This window comes from Sminthopsis crassicaudata, chromosome 2 (genome assembly GCF_048593235.1).
Source record: "Sminthopsis crassicaudata isolate SCR6 chromosome 2, ASM4859323v1, whole genome shotgun sequence".
NCBI classification, from domain to species: domain Eukaryota; kingdom Metazoa; phylum Chordata; class Mammalia; order Dasyuromorphia; family Dasyuridae; genus Sminthopsis; species Sminthopsis crassicaudata.
In genome coordinates this window covers 574798784-574820241 of record NC_133618.1, presented here as the reverse complement: position 1 = coordinate 574820241, position 21458 = coordinate 574798784, and the positions used below count along the sequence as shown (strand labels likewise).

The following is a 21458-nucleotide window of genomic DNA, read 5'->3' as shown; positions in this document are numbered from 1 at the left end:
AAAAAAAACTTCAACTTTCTTTCTATTATAACCAGTTTCCATAATGGAAATCTAAAACAGAACAGAAGTATAAATTAATGGATTGATAAAATATGTAACTTTATTATCATCTTAAATTTTTATTATTTTAACAATCCTTAAAATTGAAAATTATTTTATAATCTCTCCTTTATTACCAGAAGATATGCATTTCAAAATTAAAGTAGAGAATAATCTTTTTCAAATCAAAGTATATGAGGACACCTCATGTAGGTTGTATCAGGTCACAGAGGAACCTTTTATCTGGGGAAAAGCCTGTGTGATAGATCTTTGCTTATAAAAATGAAAAGTTTAAAAATAAATTCAGGCATTTGAACTAACATAAAAATAAGGGTATTAAAAAAAGAAAGAAAGAAAAAAGAAAAGAAATCTGGGATTGCTCCATTTTTTTTTTTAAAGTGAAAAGGTTTGCCAGCTGTGACCACATGGAATCGGTTCTTCCACAAGAAAGATTAGCCACTGTCCATAGTTCTGTGACACTATGTATAGAATAACTTGGATGAATCCCCAAGAGAGCACATAGTACAAAAGACAATGGTGAGTCAAATAAAGCAGGTGGTATACAACTGAGAGGAGAATCTTCAGCACTTGGCTCCATCACCCTACACTATCCTAATTACTCTTTTTTTTATCCTCAGTCCTCCCTCAAAATTCAAGTTATCAATAGGTAGGCTCACTTTTTCCAAATATAACATGTGTGCAGTAGAAAAGCCTAACCCAGGGAAGTGATGGGCTAAAGACCTTTACTGAAAGACTCCAACATCGTCCTATATCTTGAAACTAGAAGCCCTCAAGGAGCCAAGCATGTCAATAGGAATCCCTGATTGGATTGCTTCCTGTTAGTATGTAGTAAATTAACTTTAATATGTCATTTACTGAAGAACATTGATACCTGATGTGCAAAGGAAAAATTAAGAAGGCATTTTGCTATCATGAAAAAACACTGATAATGCATCTAAGATTTCTTTTTTATGCTTTTGTAGAGATGATGGGAAAACTGCAAATAGCAATAAAACATAAAATGAGAGAAATAAGTTCAAGAACAAATTATGCTATCAGATGCAACAGTGCCTGAAAATTATTATTATACCACCTGAAACTCTTAATTCAAAACTCCAGGAAGTCCCAAAGCTTCCAAATAGCATAAATAACTTTAGGAAGAAATAAATTTTAAAATGTAAGGTCTTTCAAAAATGGCATTAAATTTAAAAGTCAAACAACAAATATTAAACTGATTACATTGTGTTTTTTATGTAAAGCATTAGTCATATTTTCATTATTGTCTTTCTCCTACTTCTCCAACCTTTCTTGACCTAGCTAGCTCTCATCCTAACTTTTATACATGTATAGGCCTTAACAAATGCATTCTGCCACTCTTGCTGGGGTTGTTAATCTCTTCTCTATTGACTATTTAATTCCTAAGAATGAATAAAATCTTTAATCTTAGCTTGCTAAGGAAATATCCTCTTCCAACAGTTCCTTTTTTTCCTCATTTTTCATCATTTCTTTCCAGCAAAAATTTAGCTTCTCAAATAATTTGAAGTTTATTACAGATTTCCTATTTCTTTTAATTTTAAGATTTTCTTTTTAATTAACAAGTATTTTTCCTTTTCTTCTCCCTACCCCACCTCCAAAAAAAAAATACCATCCTTGTAACAAATATATATACTCAAGAAAAACAAATTGGTATTTGAATTATCCATTCCCATTGGCTTTATCCAACTAATTTATTATAAGAGTCCACAGTCCCTTGGCTGGGTCATTGTCCTTATTCTTTGTGGAACAGATTTTCATAGGTTTCTTCTGGATTCTGTTGCCTTCTATTTTTCTGTAAAGTCTCACATACCACAAAACAAAGTAGTTACACCTACTTGGCTGAGTAAAACTAATCAAGAAGGAAAGAAAGCGTAGAAAGAGCATAGTTCTTACAAAAGAAATTTTTAGAGCAGAATATTCTAGAAGTCTTAAAGAACAAGTTTCTTACTATAGTTTCCATTAATTTGAGAAGTAATAAGAAATTAATACCAAACATGAAAGATTTTATGAAAAGTGATATGGAAACTACAAGAAACCAGGTTTCCTATCTCTTTGCCAATAGGCTTTTCACTACAGTCATGGTATATTTGGTTTCAATCAAATCATTTTAGATTTTTCATCAGATACACTTGATCTAATTAATCTTCCTTTCAAATTACAATCTTGATATGTGAATATATAGTCTTGAGATATTTATACATCTTTAGTACAAACCAGAGCTGATTACTTATTTGAGTTTTAGAAAATATACACTTGATTCATTTTAATTTAATTTTTTTTAAATTAAAGCTTTCTATTTTTCAGAACATGCAAAGACAATTTTCTAACATTAGCCCTTGCAAAACCCTGTATTCCAGTTTCTCTCCCCTTCTCCCATATCCTCCCCTAGGTGGCAAGTAGTCCAATATATGTGAAACAAGGTAGAAATCCATGTTAAATCCAATATATGCATACATATTTATAAATTATTGTGCCGCCAAAAGAAAAAAATGAAGCAAAATAAAATGCAAGCAAATAACAAAAAGAGTGAAAATGCTATGTTGTGGTCCAACTCAGTTCCCACAATCCTGAGTGTAGATGACTCTCTTCATCACTGAACAATTGGAACTGGTTTGTGACTCCTTTTAATTTAATCAGATTCATTTTACAGATCTTTCAAAAAAAGACAGGCTTTGGCTTACTGGGAGTGTCTCAATTATCATTTTTAAAGTAACTTCTAAAATATCAATCAGACCTTATATTTCTTGGTTATATTGCTTTCACATTGTATTACACAACCATTCATAGGCAAGTGAAGTTGGCTAAAATATTTGTAGGATCTTATGATTATGGATTTAAAGTTTAGAAGAGATCTTAGAAATCAGAAATTATCAAGTTCAACTCCATCATTGCACAGATAAGGAAACTGAAAAAGAATATCATAGAATCACACAGCCACTAAGAATCTGAGGCAGAAGTCAAAACCAAGTCTTTCTGGCTCTAAGTCCAGAAGCCTATCTGCTACATACCAAGGGTTATCAAACTTTTGTTCTCAGCATCCCTCTATACAATTAAAAATTATTGAGGGCCTGCCTAAAGAGGGTTATGTTTATATTTAACATATTAGAAGTAGAAACTAATTTTGAATTTGCAGACTCTCTGAAAATTTTCAAAGACTCCTAGGATTCTCTGGACCACAATCCTGAACCACTGTGCTATATCACATTGCCTTTTATAATATATCTCAAAAAGCATAAAAGGGGGAAAAAAATCTATAATTTCTTTGTTACTTCTTAAATTAATGGAAATTATAGTAAGAAACATATCCTTCAAGATTTCTGGAATCTTCTCCAGAAATTTCTCTTGTAACTACTATCCCCAGTTCTTGCATTCAATCTTCAGACTCTTGCTCCTCACCTACTTCAATTCAGTCATAACACAACATTTAATTCCTTAAAATTTCATTCAAGACTAAGAATAAGGATAGAGGACTCCCCCCCTTCTAAATGTAGTGTTCTTTCCCACTTTGCCAACTTAAAAGTGATATTATGATTTTACAGAAGAAAATGAAGGTTCACTGAGACTGATACTAGTTAATTCCATGATCAGTATTTAAGACTCTGACTCTGTCACAAAATGATAGAATTAGGACTTCCAAGATTGTCTAGTTTATTTAAAGGGAAATCCTTCCATGTCTCTCTGTCTCTGTCTCTGTCTCTGTCACATACACACACACCCCTCAATATTTTTACCTATAACACTGCAGTGAAGGGGAGTATGCTACAGCTCCAGGCACCCCATTTCACTTTTGAATAGCTACGATTGTTATTTTTTTCCTTACCTAAGTCACCTCCCTAAATCATTTTCTCTTTAATCACCACTTGTTTTTCATACATCTACTCTCAATGACCAGACAGGAAAAAAATGAATCCTCTCGTAGCTATTCAAGAAAAGGAAAATAATAAAGTTTAAAAAAAAAACAAAAACCACCATTGATTTGGAACTGAACTCATGGTTTATTCTGTTATTATCTATGCAATCTTAGGTAAGGCACACCATTCTGCACTTCAGTATCTTCAACTATAAAATGAAGAGAGTCTTTTGAATGATCATAATTCTATGATCAAAAAGTCTAGGCAAAGGACAGGGAGAGTTAGGGATACATGAATGGAAGAGGAAATCAGTAAGGGACGGGATCAGAAGCATCAAATGTTAGCATCTAAGCAGTAAACTGTTTTGTCACACCTCAGTAAATTATATAATACTCTATAATTGCCCTTTGAAATGTGAGTTAGTGGCCTTCTGCACTGTGGAATTTGTTTGCCGCTACTTTTAAAATTTCATAGTTTACTTTGAAATAAAGGCTTTATTTTCCTCTTGGAATTCAAAAGGAGAAGGGATAACTTAAGTATTAGAAATGTACTTTGGAAATTCAGATGTTGAATCATTTCCACAGATATCAGCTAAAATTATCTTAAATCTTTTTTGAGAGATTGGGGTCATGCTATTCTGGAAGCAATCTTAACCTACTCTCCAATACTTTCCTAGAATCAGGTAAAATTAAGATGTCCTTTCCTCTCCCCCTAAGTACAGTAACGGTGACACAGAATTTAGGTTTTGGCGAAAACCTAATTCTCTTCTGGGAGGATGGGATGAAAATGTGAAAGATAGTTGATGCCCTTTGTTTTTACACCACATTTATTTCAGAAAAAATATTTCTTTTAGTTCCTTACCCAGTCTTACCTGGTAACAAATATTCCTAAATTTGTAAAAAAAAAAAAAAAAAATTCAGCAAAGCCACCCCATACATCTTCTGCATCTGAGAGTCTATGAAACTTTCCACAACCATAACTCCTTTTCTTTCCTCTGAAAGAAACTATAGAAAAACTTTTCTTTTGCTGCACAATATTCTATCACCTCTCTCTTTATATTACAATATACACAGCTCCTTTATGTAACAATAAAAAACTTTCTTATTTTAAAAAATTCAGTTATTATTATACAATATAACTATTCATGTTACAAGTTTGTTAGAGCAATATTTCCCTATCTTTTTTCAAACATTTCCTATCTCCAATGAAACCCAAAAGAAATTCAGTAACATTCAGTGACTCAAAATCAATCTCTTAAACTTCAAAATATTTGCCTTTAGGAAATGACAGCAATGTGGAACACACACACACACACACACACACACACACACACACACACACACACACAAATAAAATTTTTAAAAATCACAGTTATTAAGTCAACTCCCAAACTTCCTTTAGCAATACACATTATTTGTCAGGCAGCACAGAACATGCTGTCACCTGAATTGTGTGAATGTCTTGGGGTTGACTAGACTGTCACAATTTTATTTTTAATACCACTGTTTCTATAAAGATTGCTTAAGCTTCATAACTAGCAAGAAATAAATGCTGGACCAAAATTCCCTTGGGGTTTTCCCATTTTTTGCAAGCCTACAGACTATCAAGACATCCAAATAAAAAAATTCCAGGTTCTCCTTGTTTAAAATAAATGCCTGACTTGGGTAACTGGTTTGTTTGGTTTTCACTGATTACCTTCTCCATTCAGAAACAGGCATCACCTCTGAACAAGTTCAAGGAAGCATTCTTTGACTTTTTAATAATGAGCATCTGATTATTTACCATATAACTCATCAAATGCTGAATTAGATCAATTCACCAAATGGGAACTAAATTAACTTTCTACCTCTACTCAGAGATAAATTTAGGCTTGACATAACCCAACAGCAACCCAAAAGGAAAACGGACTGCCTTGAGAGGAGATGGATTTCCTTTCTCCGAAGGTCTTCAGCCAGAAGTTGGATTACTTCTTGTTGAACATGTTGCAAAGAGATACTTTTTCAGATGTGAGTTGGATGAGATAGCCATTAAGGTCCTTTCCCACTCTAATTCTGTCTACTTAGCAATGAATTCAAGTCATCAAAACTATTGTAGTGGATTGAAAGAAACAGTGGATGGGATTGCTAAATTACTGTCAAAAATCCTCCAACAAATTTCAAGAATGGGAGCAAAGCAACCAAATTAGAGATAAACAAATGTTCTAATTTTCAAAAATGAGAATGTAGATTATTAAACTTACATACTAAACATGAATGATTCTTGGCAAAAGTCAAGAATACTTTACTAAAAGAATGACCAATAAGCACTTTTTCTTCCAAAAAGGAAGCAGTAATCATCATGTGCCAGCAATGTTCATCAAGAACAAGCTATGAGAAACTAAACTCATTCATCAAGAACAAGTTATAGGAGACTAAACTCATCTCCTTACCCCTCACCCCTCAACACCCCCACAGATTAAGGGAAAACATAAAAATGTGAGTATAGAGCTTTAAATTTTTTTTCAGTGAAGTCACTAAAGCCCAGACAAATTAAATTACTTGTCCAAAGACCCCACCACTAATATGTAGCAGAACTACTAGCCCAAGTCCTCCAATCTGAAAACCAGGCTTATGACAAATCTTCTAGCTTAAAGAAATATTACCATGTTATCCTTGATTCTTTGGCTTAGTTACAATTGTATGGAAACTTGGGATTTGAAGACTGAAGTTTTGTTTTGTTCTAGATCTGATGGAGTGAACAAAAAGCAGCATAGATTTTTAAGCTAAAAGGGATATTAATACATTAACTGGTCCACTTCCAGCCTCCAATGTGTAATTTATTATTATCATTTTATAAGTGAGACACTTGGAGAAACAAGAAAGTTAAGTACAATGTGATAAGTTGAAGAAAACATTGAGCATGTAGTCAAGAGACAAGTTCAAATTTGGCCCAAACACTTACTAGATGTATGACCCTGGCAAGTCATTTAAACTCAGTTTCCTCAACTGGTAAGTCAGAATCAAATGAGATATTTGTAAAATATTTGGCACAGTACGTGACACATCGTAGGCATTATAGAAATGCTAGGCTATTATTATCATCATGTCTAATTTATTTATGGGACACTTGTGATGCTGTGGAAAAGGACCACTTGGAAGGCGCAAATCCTGTTCTGTCACTTACTATATGTGTAAGTTCCAAACAAGTCACTATCTCTATGGGCCTCAGTTTTCTTACCCAATAGACCCCCTACCTTGCTACATGCAAAATTAGTACATGCAAAATTCTGGCATGCCCAGAAACCAAACTGAAAGGTTTAATTTTAAAAAGTAATAAAAATTCAATACAACATAAATAATGTTAATAATTGCGGTTTACAAGTTAATATGTGACCTGAAGAGATTTATTTCTATTTGACTTTAACACTACTGGACTGGATGATCTCTACTATTCCTCCCTCAAATATAATCCTGATTACCTCCAATTTCAACACTCCTTCAAAAACATCCTCAGGTCTCCTGAAATCTAGAATAGGGCTCTATCCACTATTCTATAGTGGTTCTCAAGAAGGTTCTATAGACAAAAACAGTAATACACTAAAATGATTAAGTCATCCTCTTCCTTGGAAGATAAAGGCTCACCAGGAAACTGCTCTTAGACTTTCATTTTCATTCACATTCAGTATAAGAATGCTTGCTATATACATGGATTTGTGCTCCTGTGTCACTAAGGAACTCCCCTAGATATCAAAAGAAACTTTCTCCTTACCCCTCTTCTTCCTTTCTTCTTTTTCTTTTCTTTTGATTTTGGTAGAACCAGCTACATAGCAGCATAGTAATGGAGATGGATTTCTCTACTATCAGTACAGAATATGCAGAGTGGTAAAATAAACCTGTCTCAGCCCCACAATGCTGTTAACTTCTTCCTAAAAAATGAACTATAAAAAAGTATCTTTGAAGGATCTTGATACCTAGCAGTGGGAATAAATGGGGAAAAAGAGATTATATACAAAGACGACTCCAGGGGAAAAATACATTTCTCACAGCTTTAAAGTGGAAGGTTATTTTTAATCACAAAAAGAGTAGAACATATTCCTGGAACCAAAATTGCTGGAATTGATTATACAAAGACAAAAGGATTTTGCATAGCAAAAAGCAGTACCTCCAAAATTAAAGGGAAATAAATTGAAGGGAGAAGAGATTTACAATAAATATGTGAAGCAAAGGTCTGACATTTGGAATCCATAAGGATCTAAAGTATAAGATAAATGCAGTAATCAAATGAATGGAGCAACTGTCAAAAGAGAAAATACAAACAACCATAAGGGAGAAAAATCATGCATTCTGTAATAATCACAAGTGTATATACACTAACAACAATATTTAAAGAAAAAAAAAAAAAAACACAGGAAAATTTGGCCAAAGGCAGTAGAATTTCATGCAGGCCTTAAAGGGAACAGAGAACAAAGACATTTCCCCTGTTTGTTTTCTATTTGGCAATTCATTTTATTTGACCTTCTTAAAGGTTAAATGTCTAGAATAAGATTTTTGCTCTTTTTTTTGCAGGTTTATTAGATTATTTGTTTCTAGTTATTAAATTTAATTAATTAATTAATTAATTAAAATTATTAAATAATTTTTTGAAATACTAGAAATAAGATACCAATCTGAAGCCTTAACAAAAGTTGGGTCCCAAAATTAGCCATTTGTAACCCAAATGATAATGTGATCCTTAACCTTTTTTTTTTCTTTTTTTTTTTTATTAATTCTCTGAAATTCTCTGTATCTATCTAGATGACTTCATGAAAAAGACTACTCTGCCAGAAAGAGGGTAAACATTGTTTTCTTGGCTTTTCTTCTTGGATTTTTTTGGAAGTTTCCCAAAGTGCAAAGATCAATACCAATATTATAGTGATTATTAGAACATAGGACAGAACTGAGAATAAAACTCTTTCATTTGGGCAGTCAGTTGAGAAGAAAACAAAAGCACACTAAAAAATTTACAAGACTGGTATTAAAGAATTAATGGATGCAGTCCCAAGTGGAAAATTTTTTTCAATTACTCTTCTTCCTTTTCTTATTTTAATCTTACTTCCAAATTGGCATCTATTTCTCTAAGTGCTTTAAAGAAGTTGTTTTTTTTTTTTTTAATAGCTTTTTGTAATTTTCAAAATATATGCAAAAATAGTTCTAAGCATTCACCCTTGCAAAACCTTGTATTCCAAAATTTTCTCTTTACATTCTCCTCACCCACAATCCCTCCCCTAGACAGCAAGTAATCCGATATATGTTAAACATGGACAATTCTTTAAAGAAGATATTTTAAATATTATTAAGTTCTGTCAGTCATTCTTTTGGCCTTTAGCAAGCAACCGAGTGTACAATTCAGAAAGCTAAAGGGTATTTTAGAATATAATACACTTTTTCACTTATGCAATGATCTTAGAACACTTAAAATTAGTAAAAGCCAAGCAGTGCAGAGCTATTTTTTAAGGTTCTATCCTTGAAGCAGCCTCATGGAAGTTCCATTTCATTCAGGCTGTGTAATTCTACTCCAAATCGTTTTTAGATGATTACTTTGCAGAGAATATCATTGGTGAAATCTGCTGATTGAAAGAATAACTAGAAAACCAAAATGTGATCATCAAATCATGTTCTGCTGTTGAGGTTCTCATTTAAACTTAATGGATCTGATTCTGACACTGAAAAAAAGAAATAAACTCATTCCCTCTGAGAGTTTTGCTGATAATTACCATCTAGCAACTAGGGGCAAGGACTGCAAATTCTACCTTGTTTGTGACTCTTTTGAGTCCCATCTGATTCCTCATTTTTTTGAGTTTTCTCGGCACAGGTACTAGAATGGCCTAGCATTTCCTTCTCAAGCTCATTGGAGGGAAACAGGGTTAAGTGACCTACCTATGGTCTGTGTGTGTGTCTGTCTGTCTGTCTTTCCGTGTCTCTCTCTCCCTCTCCCCCCTACTCTTCCCTCTCCTCTCATGCCTGGAATGCACACTCTTGTCAACTCTGCAAATTTATTACGCACAACTTACTATTTCTTTTAAATATATGACAAAGGAGGGACAACCAAGATGGTGGAGTAAAGGCAGAAGCTTGCCCAGCATCTCCCCTAAATTGCTCCAAAGTCCTTTAAATAATAATTCTAAACAAATTTTAGAGCATCAGAACACTCCAGAAAATGGAGCAGAACATTTTACAGACAAAGACAACTTGGAAGCTCATCAAAAAAGGTCTGTGACACCAAGTTGGGAGTCCACCATGGGCCTGACTTCTGAATAAGTGGCAGTATTGTAGGCTTCCAGACCTCTCAGTCCAAGAGACACCAAGAGGACCTGGAAGGTCAGCAGAAAAGTGAGGGGAGACTTCTGAATCAGCAGCAGTGCTGAAGGCTTCTGGATCTCTCAGTCCAGGGAAACCAGGAAGGACTCAGAAGGTCAGTGGAGAGGGTCTGTGGTAAGAGAGTGGGAGTGGTGTGTAGCCCTGGTCAGAGGAGCCAAGCCAACACATTCGATTTTACAGCTGCAGTAGGGCAGGGACACCCATAACAGCTCCAGGGCAGAAAAGAGTGCTTGTGGTCGGATTCCTAAAAGGATTTCTGAAAACTGAACAAAATCCCTGAAGCTTGGGACAGTGAACCCTCCACCCTGGAAACAGAACCCTACTTTAACAGAGTTAAAAGCAAAGTCTAGGAAAAAGAGCAGAAAATAAAAAAAGTTTCTGATAATCAAAAATTATGGTGACAAGGAAGATCAAAACACACAATCAGAAAATTATAATCAAAGCTCCTACATCCAAAATCTCCAAGAAAATTTAATAACAAAATTATCATGTGAATTTATTTTCCTTTTTTTTCTTCCCCCATCCCATCCTTTAGAAATATCTACCACCTAGACACAAATATGTGTATGTATAGAATGATTTTATATTCATACTTCTATTTATCAGTTTTCTCTGGATGTAGAAAACATCCTTTAGGTCCTTTGTTGTTAATTTGAGTTTTATGAGTCAAAATGACTTAGTTGTTCTTAAAATAGTATTGCTGTTACTTCAAACAATGTTTTCTTGGTTAGATTCCCAGTAATTAACACAAAACCTGGCTTTAAAAATATTTGTTACTTAATTAATTTTATAAAGAAATAAACTGAGGCAAAAGTAAAAGGACTGGTCCTACTCAGAGATGAAATTTTATTTTTCCTTGAGTTAGGAACATTTCTCTTAACTTCCAATGAAAAGTTTGTTTAACCAGATTCAAACAGTGATTCACTTATACTAAAACATCCCCCATCCTTAATCCTACATCCTATCCTGCTCAAGAAAATTCAGTTGCCAGGTTTCAAACCTCAATATTCCAATAGGGATTTCCTAGTTCCAGAGAGACATTTCTGCTTGATAGGCTTCCCTAAGGAGGGCCTTAGCCTGAAAACATCTGAAGCTGTTTATTCTCCAAATCAGAAGAATAAGGAAATCTATGATAATAGTCATGACAATCTTTTACCAATGGAAGGCTATTAATAGTAAAGTCACTTATTAGAAAAGACAGACACACACATACACACAGCCCTCTCAGAGAGTAAAAAATACTCAGTAAATGGAATGATCCATAATTCTCCCCTAGCAAAGCATTATCAATCCCCCAATTATATAAGCATTCAACTTGCAAAAGATCTCTATATATGATTTGGCAGGGAGGAGAGGAAGAGAGATGGACTTTCATCCAACTAACCGTCATTTGTTATCTAATTCATATATCAGAAGGACCAACAGAGGCAGCTTTTCATGAAAAATTCTTCACTAAGCATATATTATTTTGCCATACTAAATAACACATCCTAGTGCTTTGTTGACCTCACAGTAATCTTATGAGATAGGTATTATCACTCACGTATTGTAGATAAATAAGCTATTGTGCAAGTGAATGACACTGACAGTAAGAATGAAGAAGTAGTGAATATGATATAGTATATAAAGCAAGGGACTTGAGATCAAGTACAAAATTTTAGTCAACCTCTCTGAGGTTCAGTTTCACATTTGGAAAATGGGGAATAATTGTACTAAAAGTTTTATGGGGTTTTATGAAGAAAGTGCTTTGTAAAGCTATATAAATGAGAAGCATTATTATTACAAATTCCCACAACTTATTAGACTAATATTTCATCCATACCTGTGATCAAGTTAGCATGGTCACATAAAAATAGAATCCTTTTAAAAACTCTTTGATGACTAATATCAAACGTTTACTACGTGTCACAAGGTTCTTTCTATTAAGCTAAGCATAATTTAACTCTAAGATACCATCTAGGATAGGAGAGACATCCAGCTGATATACTAATTTGATAACTAATAATAGCAGAATATCCATGTGACCTTAAAAAAAACTTCAAAGCATCCCAGATACAAAGCATGACACAACAGTGTACCTATTGCATCATAGCATCTGCTGGGAGAATACACAGGATAGAGTTTTTCTTCCATCTCAATGTTTAATCAATGCCAGAGGCAAGCTTGATCAGCCCTCAAAATGAGACAGCAGAGAGAGTGGAGCAGACTAAGAGTCCAGAAAACCCAAGTTCAAAACTTTTCATTTATTAGCTGTGTAATCAGGAACATGCAAATCATTTGGCTCTCTGAGCTGCAGATTTCTTAGCTATAATATGAAGGGGTCAGGGTAGATGAATGCTAAGGATTAAACCTATAATTTTATGATTCAAGGATCACTTTCCTCTGAAAAGTTGATGCCCTTTTTGGGTTGTGGTGTTAAATCCAATGTTTCTTCCTTTTCAATTTCCTTTTCACAAAATAAATAAACTAATAAAAGAAAGGAACAATACCAATTCTTATCTTTGCTTCTGCATACCAAAAAGATTTGCAATTTTCTACTTTTTAAAGAAAGACTCCAATCAATTTTTTCTGTATATTGGTATGTTTACTGAAGCTACTAACTAGATCACATGATCAAAAACAGGTCCATACAGGATATATTTGAGGCATTCATATTTGGGTGGGTATGAATTGAGTTGTGGTTTGCATGTCTGATATTTTAAAATATTAAAAAATTTAAAAATAAAAGGATGTTCACATCAATAAGAACACACATATTCATCTAAATAGTTAAGTTAGTCTTAAGAAAGGAAAGGTCCTAATCAGTACTGTTCAATTTAATTTATTAGAAGGATAAAGTTTTTCTATTCTATATCATTATTATGTGAGAAATCACATAAAAAGTAGGCACAGAACTCAAATGAACAATTCATTGGACTTAATAATAGCTTTTAATAACCATATCAGATCCCATCTCAAGAACAGTGTAGATCTTTATTATCAAACTTAAGAATTCAACAGGTAACTCCTGATCTACTGGGAACACTGGTTCTACCATAAAAAGGGTCCTGTCACTCCTAGGAGCCTGTTCCACTGTTTAATGGGTTTTACTGTTTGTAATGTTTTTTATAATGCCCAGTCAAACCTTTTTTTGTATAGGGGGAAAAGAAGCAAGGAGACTCACTTGAAGCCAGGTTCCCTTGTTCCTTAGATGAATTATAATCAGACTATCAAGCAGTATTATGAATAGTTCTTAGTTCTTTGACAACCATTCTAAGTGTGTTCCCCCACAAGCACATTTATATTCTAACAAACTAATTCCAAAATATAGTTTAAATAATTCTGTCTGCCAGAATGAGACAATATGACTAACAGCTCTGGAAGGTAGAGCTGCAGGAGACTTAATCATGCATTCAGCAGAATCTTCAACACTGAAACTTCCCACACAACACATACCCTGCTAAGAAACATACAACAGCTGCTTCAAAATCTAGTACTTACCTCCAAAAACCTATAAATACAGCTCGGAGGCACAGGCTATACAGTCTCCAGGTACTGAACATTTAGACAATAAGCTGTACTTAAAGTACAAGAAAATAGATATTAAAATACATGAGTCTCAATTTCCCCAAAATATTACTTTCTGTTGGGAGAGGTGGGGAGGGTTAAACAGGAAACAGGAAAACTTGGAGAGAGGAGGAAGGAGAGAACTAAACACTGTTTGAAAATATCTAAAAAATTAAAACATGGATCAAGATATATAAAAAGAGCACTTGACTGGCACAAAAATTGTTCTCATCTGAAAAAGATATTTTTGATAAATGTTTTTCTTCATTGTATTTAAATGCCTATACTATAGTTCATGTTTTATATGCCAAGTATAAAGAACTGAAAATGAAGAAATCTTTTCAAATTAAAAAAGTTTTTGACATAAATTTTTGAATTTTTGTAGAGAAGTTCACTTTACACATTTGTAGATCCTCACCCAAACTATAGGGCTAATTTATTGGAAATAAAGGCACAAATCCCATCTCTGTCCTAAAATTAAAAGTGAGCATGATTTTCCTTTCATTCCCTCCTCTACATATACTGCTTTGAATTTTACTCCTTCCCCTTAAAAAAAAAAAAAAAAAAAAAAAAAAAGAAGTGAATTTCCTTTTGTGTTTCTTTCTTAGAAGTATCAGCCTTGAATACCTCAGAGGAAATGCCTTTGATCCTGCCTTGCCTCTTCTGAAGCATTAACAGAGAACTTTCTGTTTGTTAAGTGCTTTATCATCTATATTCACTATTGTTTTAACCCATATAATGTTTTGCTTTTTGCCCAGATAAGTTCTAATCAAGTAGGGAGAAACAATTTGAACATCTGGGACCTTGTTCACCATCATACTTAATCCTTGATACTACCTACCCAGCTCCCTATTTACTAAGTGACATCCAAAATGATAAAGCAGTTAAGTGATATAATTGTGAGTTAGATCTTCTAAAACTTCTTTTCTATTGTAATACCTTAATGCTTAAGGTGAATTACTCTGCTTGGGATAAACATGCAAATACCAAATTGGTCATAAAATTGTTTATATTTTTCCAATGCATCCCAAAATTAGTACTATTTTCCAGTATATCCCAATGTGCATTTCCCCCCTGTGTTTTGGTTTACTCCAACTCTCCTTGATTGACCAACAATAGGTCCCAGGTCAAGCTCTCATTCGTCACTGGGTCCAGATTGATTTAGAGTAAATGTAAATAGCCATCATTTCTGTTTTGGCCAGAAACCCTGAGGATAATCATCCTTCTGGATGTCACTTAGTAAGTAAATGGGGATAAGTTCCCCATTTCCCCCATTTACTTATTTATATAAAGAGGAGTAAAAGAGGAGATTCTTTGTCTCAGTTGCTACCTACCCTTAATCATTGAATGGTGCTGCCTCAATCAAACAGACCTGTTGAAGACCTTAGCTTAAAAAGACCAAGGATTCCCATTTCATCCAGGGCCATCTCCAGTCATCCTGACCTGTATCTGGCCACTGGACCCAGATGTCTCTGGAGAAGAATAACAAGTAGGTGACTTTGCACAGCTCTCCCTCATTTAAAATCCAATTCACTTCCATGTCATGGTATTATCTCCTCATAATGTCATGATCCTCTTCAAGAATGAAGGACAAACAACAACGTTTCCCCCTGTTAAAGGGATCCCATTTTAGAAACGCTCCCTATGTTCAAACCAATACAATAACTAAAGATGACTTTTACATCTACAGATTCCTTTATCCTCTGAATTTCCCATCTAAGTCTTAAGATCTAATTCAGAGGACAGACTGGATAACTGTTACTTCACAATGTTAAGATCTCCTGGCGTTTCTTAACCCACACTTCTTGTGATCTCCACAATAGGGCTACTTACAATAAAGTATACCCAGACGGCAGCAGAAAGGCAATAACACTAAGATGGGTGTGGGAGATGAGAAAAATGCAAATGAATATCAGCAAAGTAATTATATGGTCCCACCCCTCCAAATCACCCACAATAGGATGAATGATAATTGTTTTTTATCCTTTTTGTGCAAAAATGCACCCAGTTTCAATTGCCCAATTGATAATATTTCCAGCTGTTAATAGGTAGCAATTTTACACCACAAAAGACTTCTTCCCCTACAATTAAACACAGAATCAGAGATTCATAGGTATGGAAAAAAAGCCAAACAGGTTGTCCAAGGCCAGTCTCCTAGTCAAACAGGTGCTATCCTCTAGAACATCCCTAATATGACTTTTCATAATTTCTAAGTCTAGAAAGACATTCTGTAGCTTAACATAAAAGGGGAATTTTCAAGACTTCTATATTAGCCTCTTTTTACAAGTAAAATTTTTTTTGACAATTTTTTCAAGATTTATCCATATTTTTCAACTAGAGATTATAGCTTTTCAAAGGAGGACAGCATTATTCAATTGGCTGGAATAGGGACTGGCAATCTTTCAGAAATGGGGTGCCAAACTGCTGATTCCTGTTCTTCTGGCAAGTCAGGAATGGGAGGAGGCAGCCATAGACAAGGAGCACAAGAAAGCTCCTGGCTCAAAAAATATGTCTTCCATATAAGCTACCAAAGATTCATTTAAATCAATCTCCTTTTAAAATCCCAACACCTCTCTGCCTCACCTACTCAGGGATGGGTGGTTTTAAATCATTGTACTTCAGTGTAAATTATTTTAATCAGATTTTTATCCTTTCTAAAATCTAGTAGATATTTATTCAACAGAGATAATGGGAGTTTGGTTGTAGGAGGGGAAAAAGAAAGGATTCACCAATGAAGTTCTTTAAAGATGGAGCCCCTTTAATGCTTATGAAATATAAGTGAATATATATATATATATACACACACTCCTCTCCCTTACTCGCTTTCCCTCTCTCCTCTTTCTTCACCCCTTCCTTCCTTCCCTTCCCTCTTTCTCTCTTCTCCCCACCCCCAATCTGTTGCCAAGGTCATTCAATTTTATCTTACAACATCTCTTAAATATAACTTGGACATTATGATCATTCTGCTCTGGACAGGCTCTCATCTCAAATCTGGATTACTGCAATAGTTTGATGGTTGGTCTCCTTTGCCATAAGTCTCAACCCACTTAGATGATCCTCCATTCAATTGTCTGAAGGATCTTCTTAGAGCACAGGTTGGGTATGTCATCATCCTACTCAGTAAACTCCAATGGTTTCCCATCACTTTTAGGATCAAATAGAAAATCCTCTATTTGGCACTCAAAGTCCCTCACTCTAGCTATCTAGCAATGCCAGCTTCCTTACTATTCCACAAACAAGACACATCTCCATTCTTCAAATTCTCACTATCAATGGCTAACCCCCATATCTGAAATGTTTTTTCTCCTTCAAGTCCAGGCAAAGTCTCTTCTCTTATATGAATTCTTTCCCAATCCTTCTTAACTCTAAAGTATTCCCTCTGTTATTTCCAATGTAGTCTGTATGTTGTTTGTTTGAAATAGTTATTTGCATGTTGTCGAACTCATTAGATTATGAGTTCCTTGAAAACTGAGATTATCTTTTACCTTTCTTTGAATCCCCAGAACTTAGCACAATATCTGGCACTTAACAGGCACTTTGTAAATGTTTACTGACTGACTTGACACAAACTTAATGTGTACAGAATTCTTCAGAACTATTAGTATATTAAGCAGAATGTTCCTGCATTTTTTATTCTTACATGATCTGTGACAGTGAATAAAAGAAAAATAACTAATATCTACCAAAAAAACCACAATTTCTTAATTGTAGGGAATAAAAGTTTGAGTATTTCTGAGTAACAGCAACAACAAGAACCCACAAGACAAAAATCATTTTAGTATGTTCTTTGAAAGTTATCCAAAGATATTGCGTCTAGTGTTTTAAGTGGATATAATCATTTTTAAAAATAACAGCGTACCTACACATTTGGATGAAGCAAAGAATGGAAAGTTAAAAGGTAGCAATGTTCATTAAAGGAAAGTTAATAGGTAAAGTATAACATTACTGAAAAGGAAGCCTATAGTTTCAGATAACCAAGATTATGTCATCCTTAACTTGCAATGCTATCTGCAATGCTCCCCACCTCCACCCCCAAAAAAATATACATAAAGGATATACACATACAGTTGGTCTTGTTCATTTCAATTGATAAAATGAATTTGACTAAATCAAAACGGCAAACTATTTTTCTTTCCTATCGCAGAACAAAAAGAACATATAAATATGTCAGGATCTGGCCAATAGTCTTCAAAGAAATACAAGACCACGATGAAAACTAAGTCTGACTTTAACATTAAAAGAAAAGTGCATCCAAACACTATTTCTTTGTGCGTTTTGGTTTCCTTTCAGGTTGCTTCTTTAGCAAGATTAAATAATTTGAGTAATTATTACAATTTCCAAGCTGTCATTAACAATCACTACTGGGCTAATAAGTTGTTGTTTTTTTAATTCTTAGAGACTTTTCAAGTGATAATCTACCTAAAAGCTTTAAATGGGGTAACTTTAGTGGATATAAAGGGAAAATATGAAAATCCAGAGTTTTTTCTCAAGATGGTCATTTTTTTTTCATTTTTTCCTTCCAACTACCCAAATTCTCTGTAAGAATTAAATAGGATCCATTTGACCTTAAAAAATGGCCAACCCATCTGCTTCCTATCTCCCTTCCTGTCTACCTTCAACCAGCCAGAAGAGGGAGATAACAGGTAGAAATGACAGGTAGAAGAAAATTTTAAAACTGCTGTTTACCTATAACTAAGTAATGAATAGTGTCTGATATCTGATGTTAAAATACAGTGCATTAAACCATGCCTAAACAAACTGCCCAAGGCACATTTTTTGCCAGTAATTCAAACACACAAAGATGAGGTATTGACATTTTCCTTAGGTTTATTGGTGGACATCTTTTTATCTATACAACTCTCTTCTTTCTACTAATTAGATGTGATGGAGGGGGTGAGATGAAGGTGAAGAAAATAAAGTTTAGGTACAGATTCCAGCTAACTTTATAATATTTGAACATTAATTTTCCCTATTTTTTTCTTCTGCAAACACCTAAAAACAATTCTAGAACCCAAGAACCTATAAAGTTCCACACTGCATTGTGGAAACTAAAATACAAAGTATGAATTTTATATGTTAATATATAGCCAAATTTCTATGAAGGGCCTATTGAAAATGACCCAAGTTACCAAATGCACTTTGCTCAATTGCATTGTGTAGAAACAAAAGACAAGCCACATAATCTAGGCATGATGCTGATTCACTCCACAATTTCCTAACTGAAATAGATGTAACCATGAAATTCACCACAATTTATTATATATGGAAAACTCTATCAATGAAATAAGCTGAGTAGCAACCTGTAAGAATATTTCGGTTACTCAGTCTTCAAGTTTTCCCTAATAAAATAACCTCCCTCCCTTTCCCTTCAAAGAACACTCAAAAACCAGGAAACTTTCCCTAATAAATCCTACCTCGGGTTCTTCAAACACCCTCCTTTATATATCCAATAATCCTCATTTGATCATCTATTTAAAAGGAGGAAGAAAAACCTACAGATCCTTTTAACATTTATCACACTGTCTCTAGGGAAAACGCACTGAGCTCTAATTTTTGACTACATGCTCCACTTGAGGAGACACTAGTAGTGGGAGAGACTATCCCATAGGGGAGGAGAGAAGTCCCCTATAAAGGCCAAAGTTGCCTTTCTCTGAAAGTCTGGCGTGTACGTGATATATGTGCCTATGCATGTTTAAGACTTTTACCAATGATGTGTGTTGGGGAGAGAGGTTCCGTTTTTTCCCTTGCATTTGCTCGATCTTCCTCATTACAGAATAGAAAAGGATAGATCTTTTATTTTAACTCCTCTTGGGAGAGTCCTTTTAACAACTCCGAGTCTCGGTTTCCTCACCTAGAAAATGGGGATAATAGCAGCCGTTCTGCTACCTCAGAGTTACCGTGAGGCTCAGATGAGATAATGTACGAAGCGGCTGTGTAAGCTAATTGCTGCACAAATGGAAGGTATTCGTCGTAGTAGTGTAGTGCTTTGTAGTCCGTGCAGACTGACTGTGTGACTCACGGCTCTTACCCAGCTACACCAAAGAGGAGCTGAAAATAAATACAGGTTTTTAAATGAGTTTGTATACGCAAGTCAACACCAAAGTCCCCCAGCGACACCTGTGAAGCCGCTCCCACTTAATCTGCCCTCCAGATTAAGTGCAGAGCACGGAACAGCCGTCCCCCGAGCGAAGTTGTTCGCATCATGTTTGGGGACCACTGTGATGGGGGTGGGGGTTAGGAAGGCGCAAGGTGCTTTTTCTCCCAGATAAACATTTGAACTCTAATTCCTACGCTGATTGCAATAAAATCAGTCGCTGAAATCAAGCTGCAAGCTCCTCACACTCCCCTAGGTTAAACATCACCGTGCCAGTGCTAGAGTTTGGCCAGACGGTGACTCCGGAAGATCGGAGAATGGACGGCGTTTCCTCTCATAACTTTTTAGTTGTGCGCACAGCGGCGGCTACCCCCGCCGGCCCCATCCCGGCAGTGCCCCAGCGCCCGGCCCGCCCCACAGCATCAGCCGCGCCAGTTTTGTGGCGCTCCACATGTCGGAGAAGACTTTGGGAGCCCACCGGGTTTGCCAGCTGCGGCTGCCTGGCGATGCTTCATTCATCGGGAGGACGCTCCGGGACCAGCTCCAGCCGCCTCCCTGCCCCTTCCCAGAGAGCCCCGGGCGGAGGGCACCGGGTTCCGCAGACTCGGGTTCTCGGCGCCCCTCTGCCTGCCCCGGCACGCCCCAGTTCTGGCTCCCGTTCCCTCTCCAGCCGCTCAGTCCGGAGCCCCCAGTGCCCATTCAAGAAAACCGGGCGGGCGGGAGGGACTGGATGAAGCAACCGGGGAAGCGGATGGATAACCGAGGGCCAGGTCAGACACCTGCCCCCGACCGGGGCAGAGCCAGCGCGCACCTCGGCCCCGGACCGCCGGAGAGCTCCAAGCGGAGCAGAGCGGCGTGAGGGGCACCGGCACAGTGGAAGGCAGAGTTCCGAAATAGGGAGACAGACAGCGAAGAAAGGAGGAGAGAAAAAGGACAGTGAGAAGTATGGGAGAAAAATGGTCGGGGTGGGGGGAGATAAAAAGGAAGGGGGCAAGGAGAGGGAAAGCAGGGAGGGAGAGACGGGGGGCGGAGAGCAGCGGGCGCCGCACTCACCCCATCTTTGCAGGCTTGCCTGGCCGCCCTCTCCGACGGGACTCTCCGGCATTCGCTGCTCACAGAAGAGCTTCTCCAGCCGCTTCCGAACTTGGCACATGCGGCTCCTAGTCTGCGCCCCACTCAGTCCCGGCGCGGCTCCATTCGGCTGGGCTGTGGGGCCGCCGCCTGGCAAGGGCGGGGGCGGGGCGGCGGGGAGCTCCGACGGCGAGCCCTCCCTCCGCCTCCGCCTCCTCCCTCCCTTTGCCTCCTCCCTCTCTCCCTCCCTCCGCTCCTTACATAACCTTGAGTCCCCGGCGGCTGTGGCGGTGCGCATGGGCTCCCGGAGACTAATACGCCCCGAGCCCGGCTGGGGAGCAGCCCCAGCACCATCCCCGGTATCCCGGGCAGCTGCAGAGTGGAGGGAGAATGAAAGAAAGAAAGGAAAGAGGAGGAGTCTCTTTGCCGCCTTATCCACGCTTGTCCCTCCCCCTCGCCGCACCCTAACCCGCACCAGCTCATTCA

The 21458-nt window shown here is 36.6% G+C and overlaps 1 protein-coding gene across 2 annotated transcripts in view; it reads right to left on the bottom strand.

Annotated features, from left to right (window-relative positions):
• The window catches only part of HOMER2 (homer scaffold protein 2), a 148151-nt gene extending 126934 nt beyond the window's left edge, over nt 1-21217 (bottom strand). Inside the window, exon 1 of one of the 2 annotated variants that reach the window (XM_074295294.1) lies at nt 20955-21217. In XM_074295294.1, the coding sequence (XP_074151395.1) occupies nt 20955-20959 (5 nt within the window). In that variant the 5' untranslated portion in view covers nt 20960-21217. The remainder of the gene's footprint in view (nt 1-20954) is intronic. The other variant, XM_074295296.1, reaches the window with a different exon arrangement.
• Nucleotides 21218-21458: the final 241 nt, after the last annotated feature.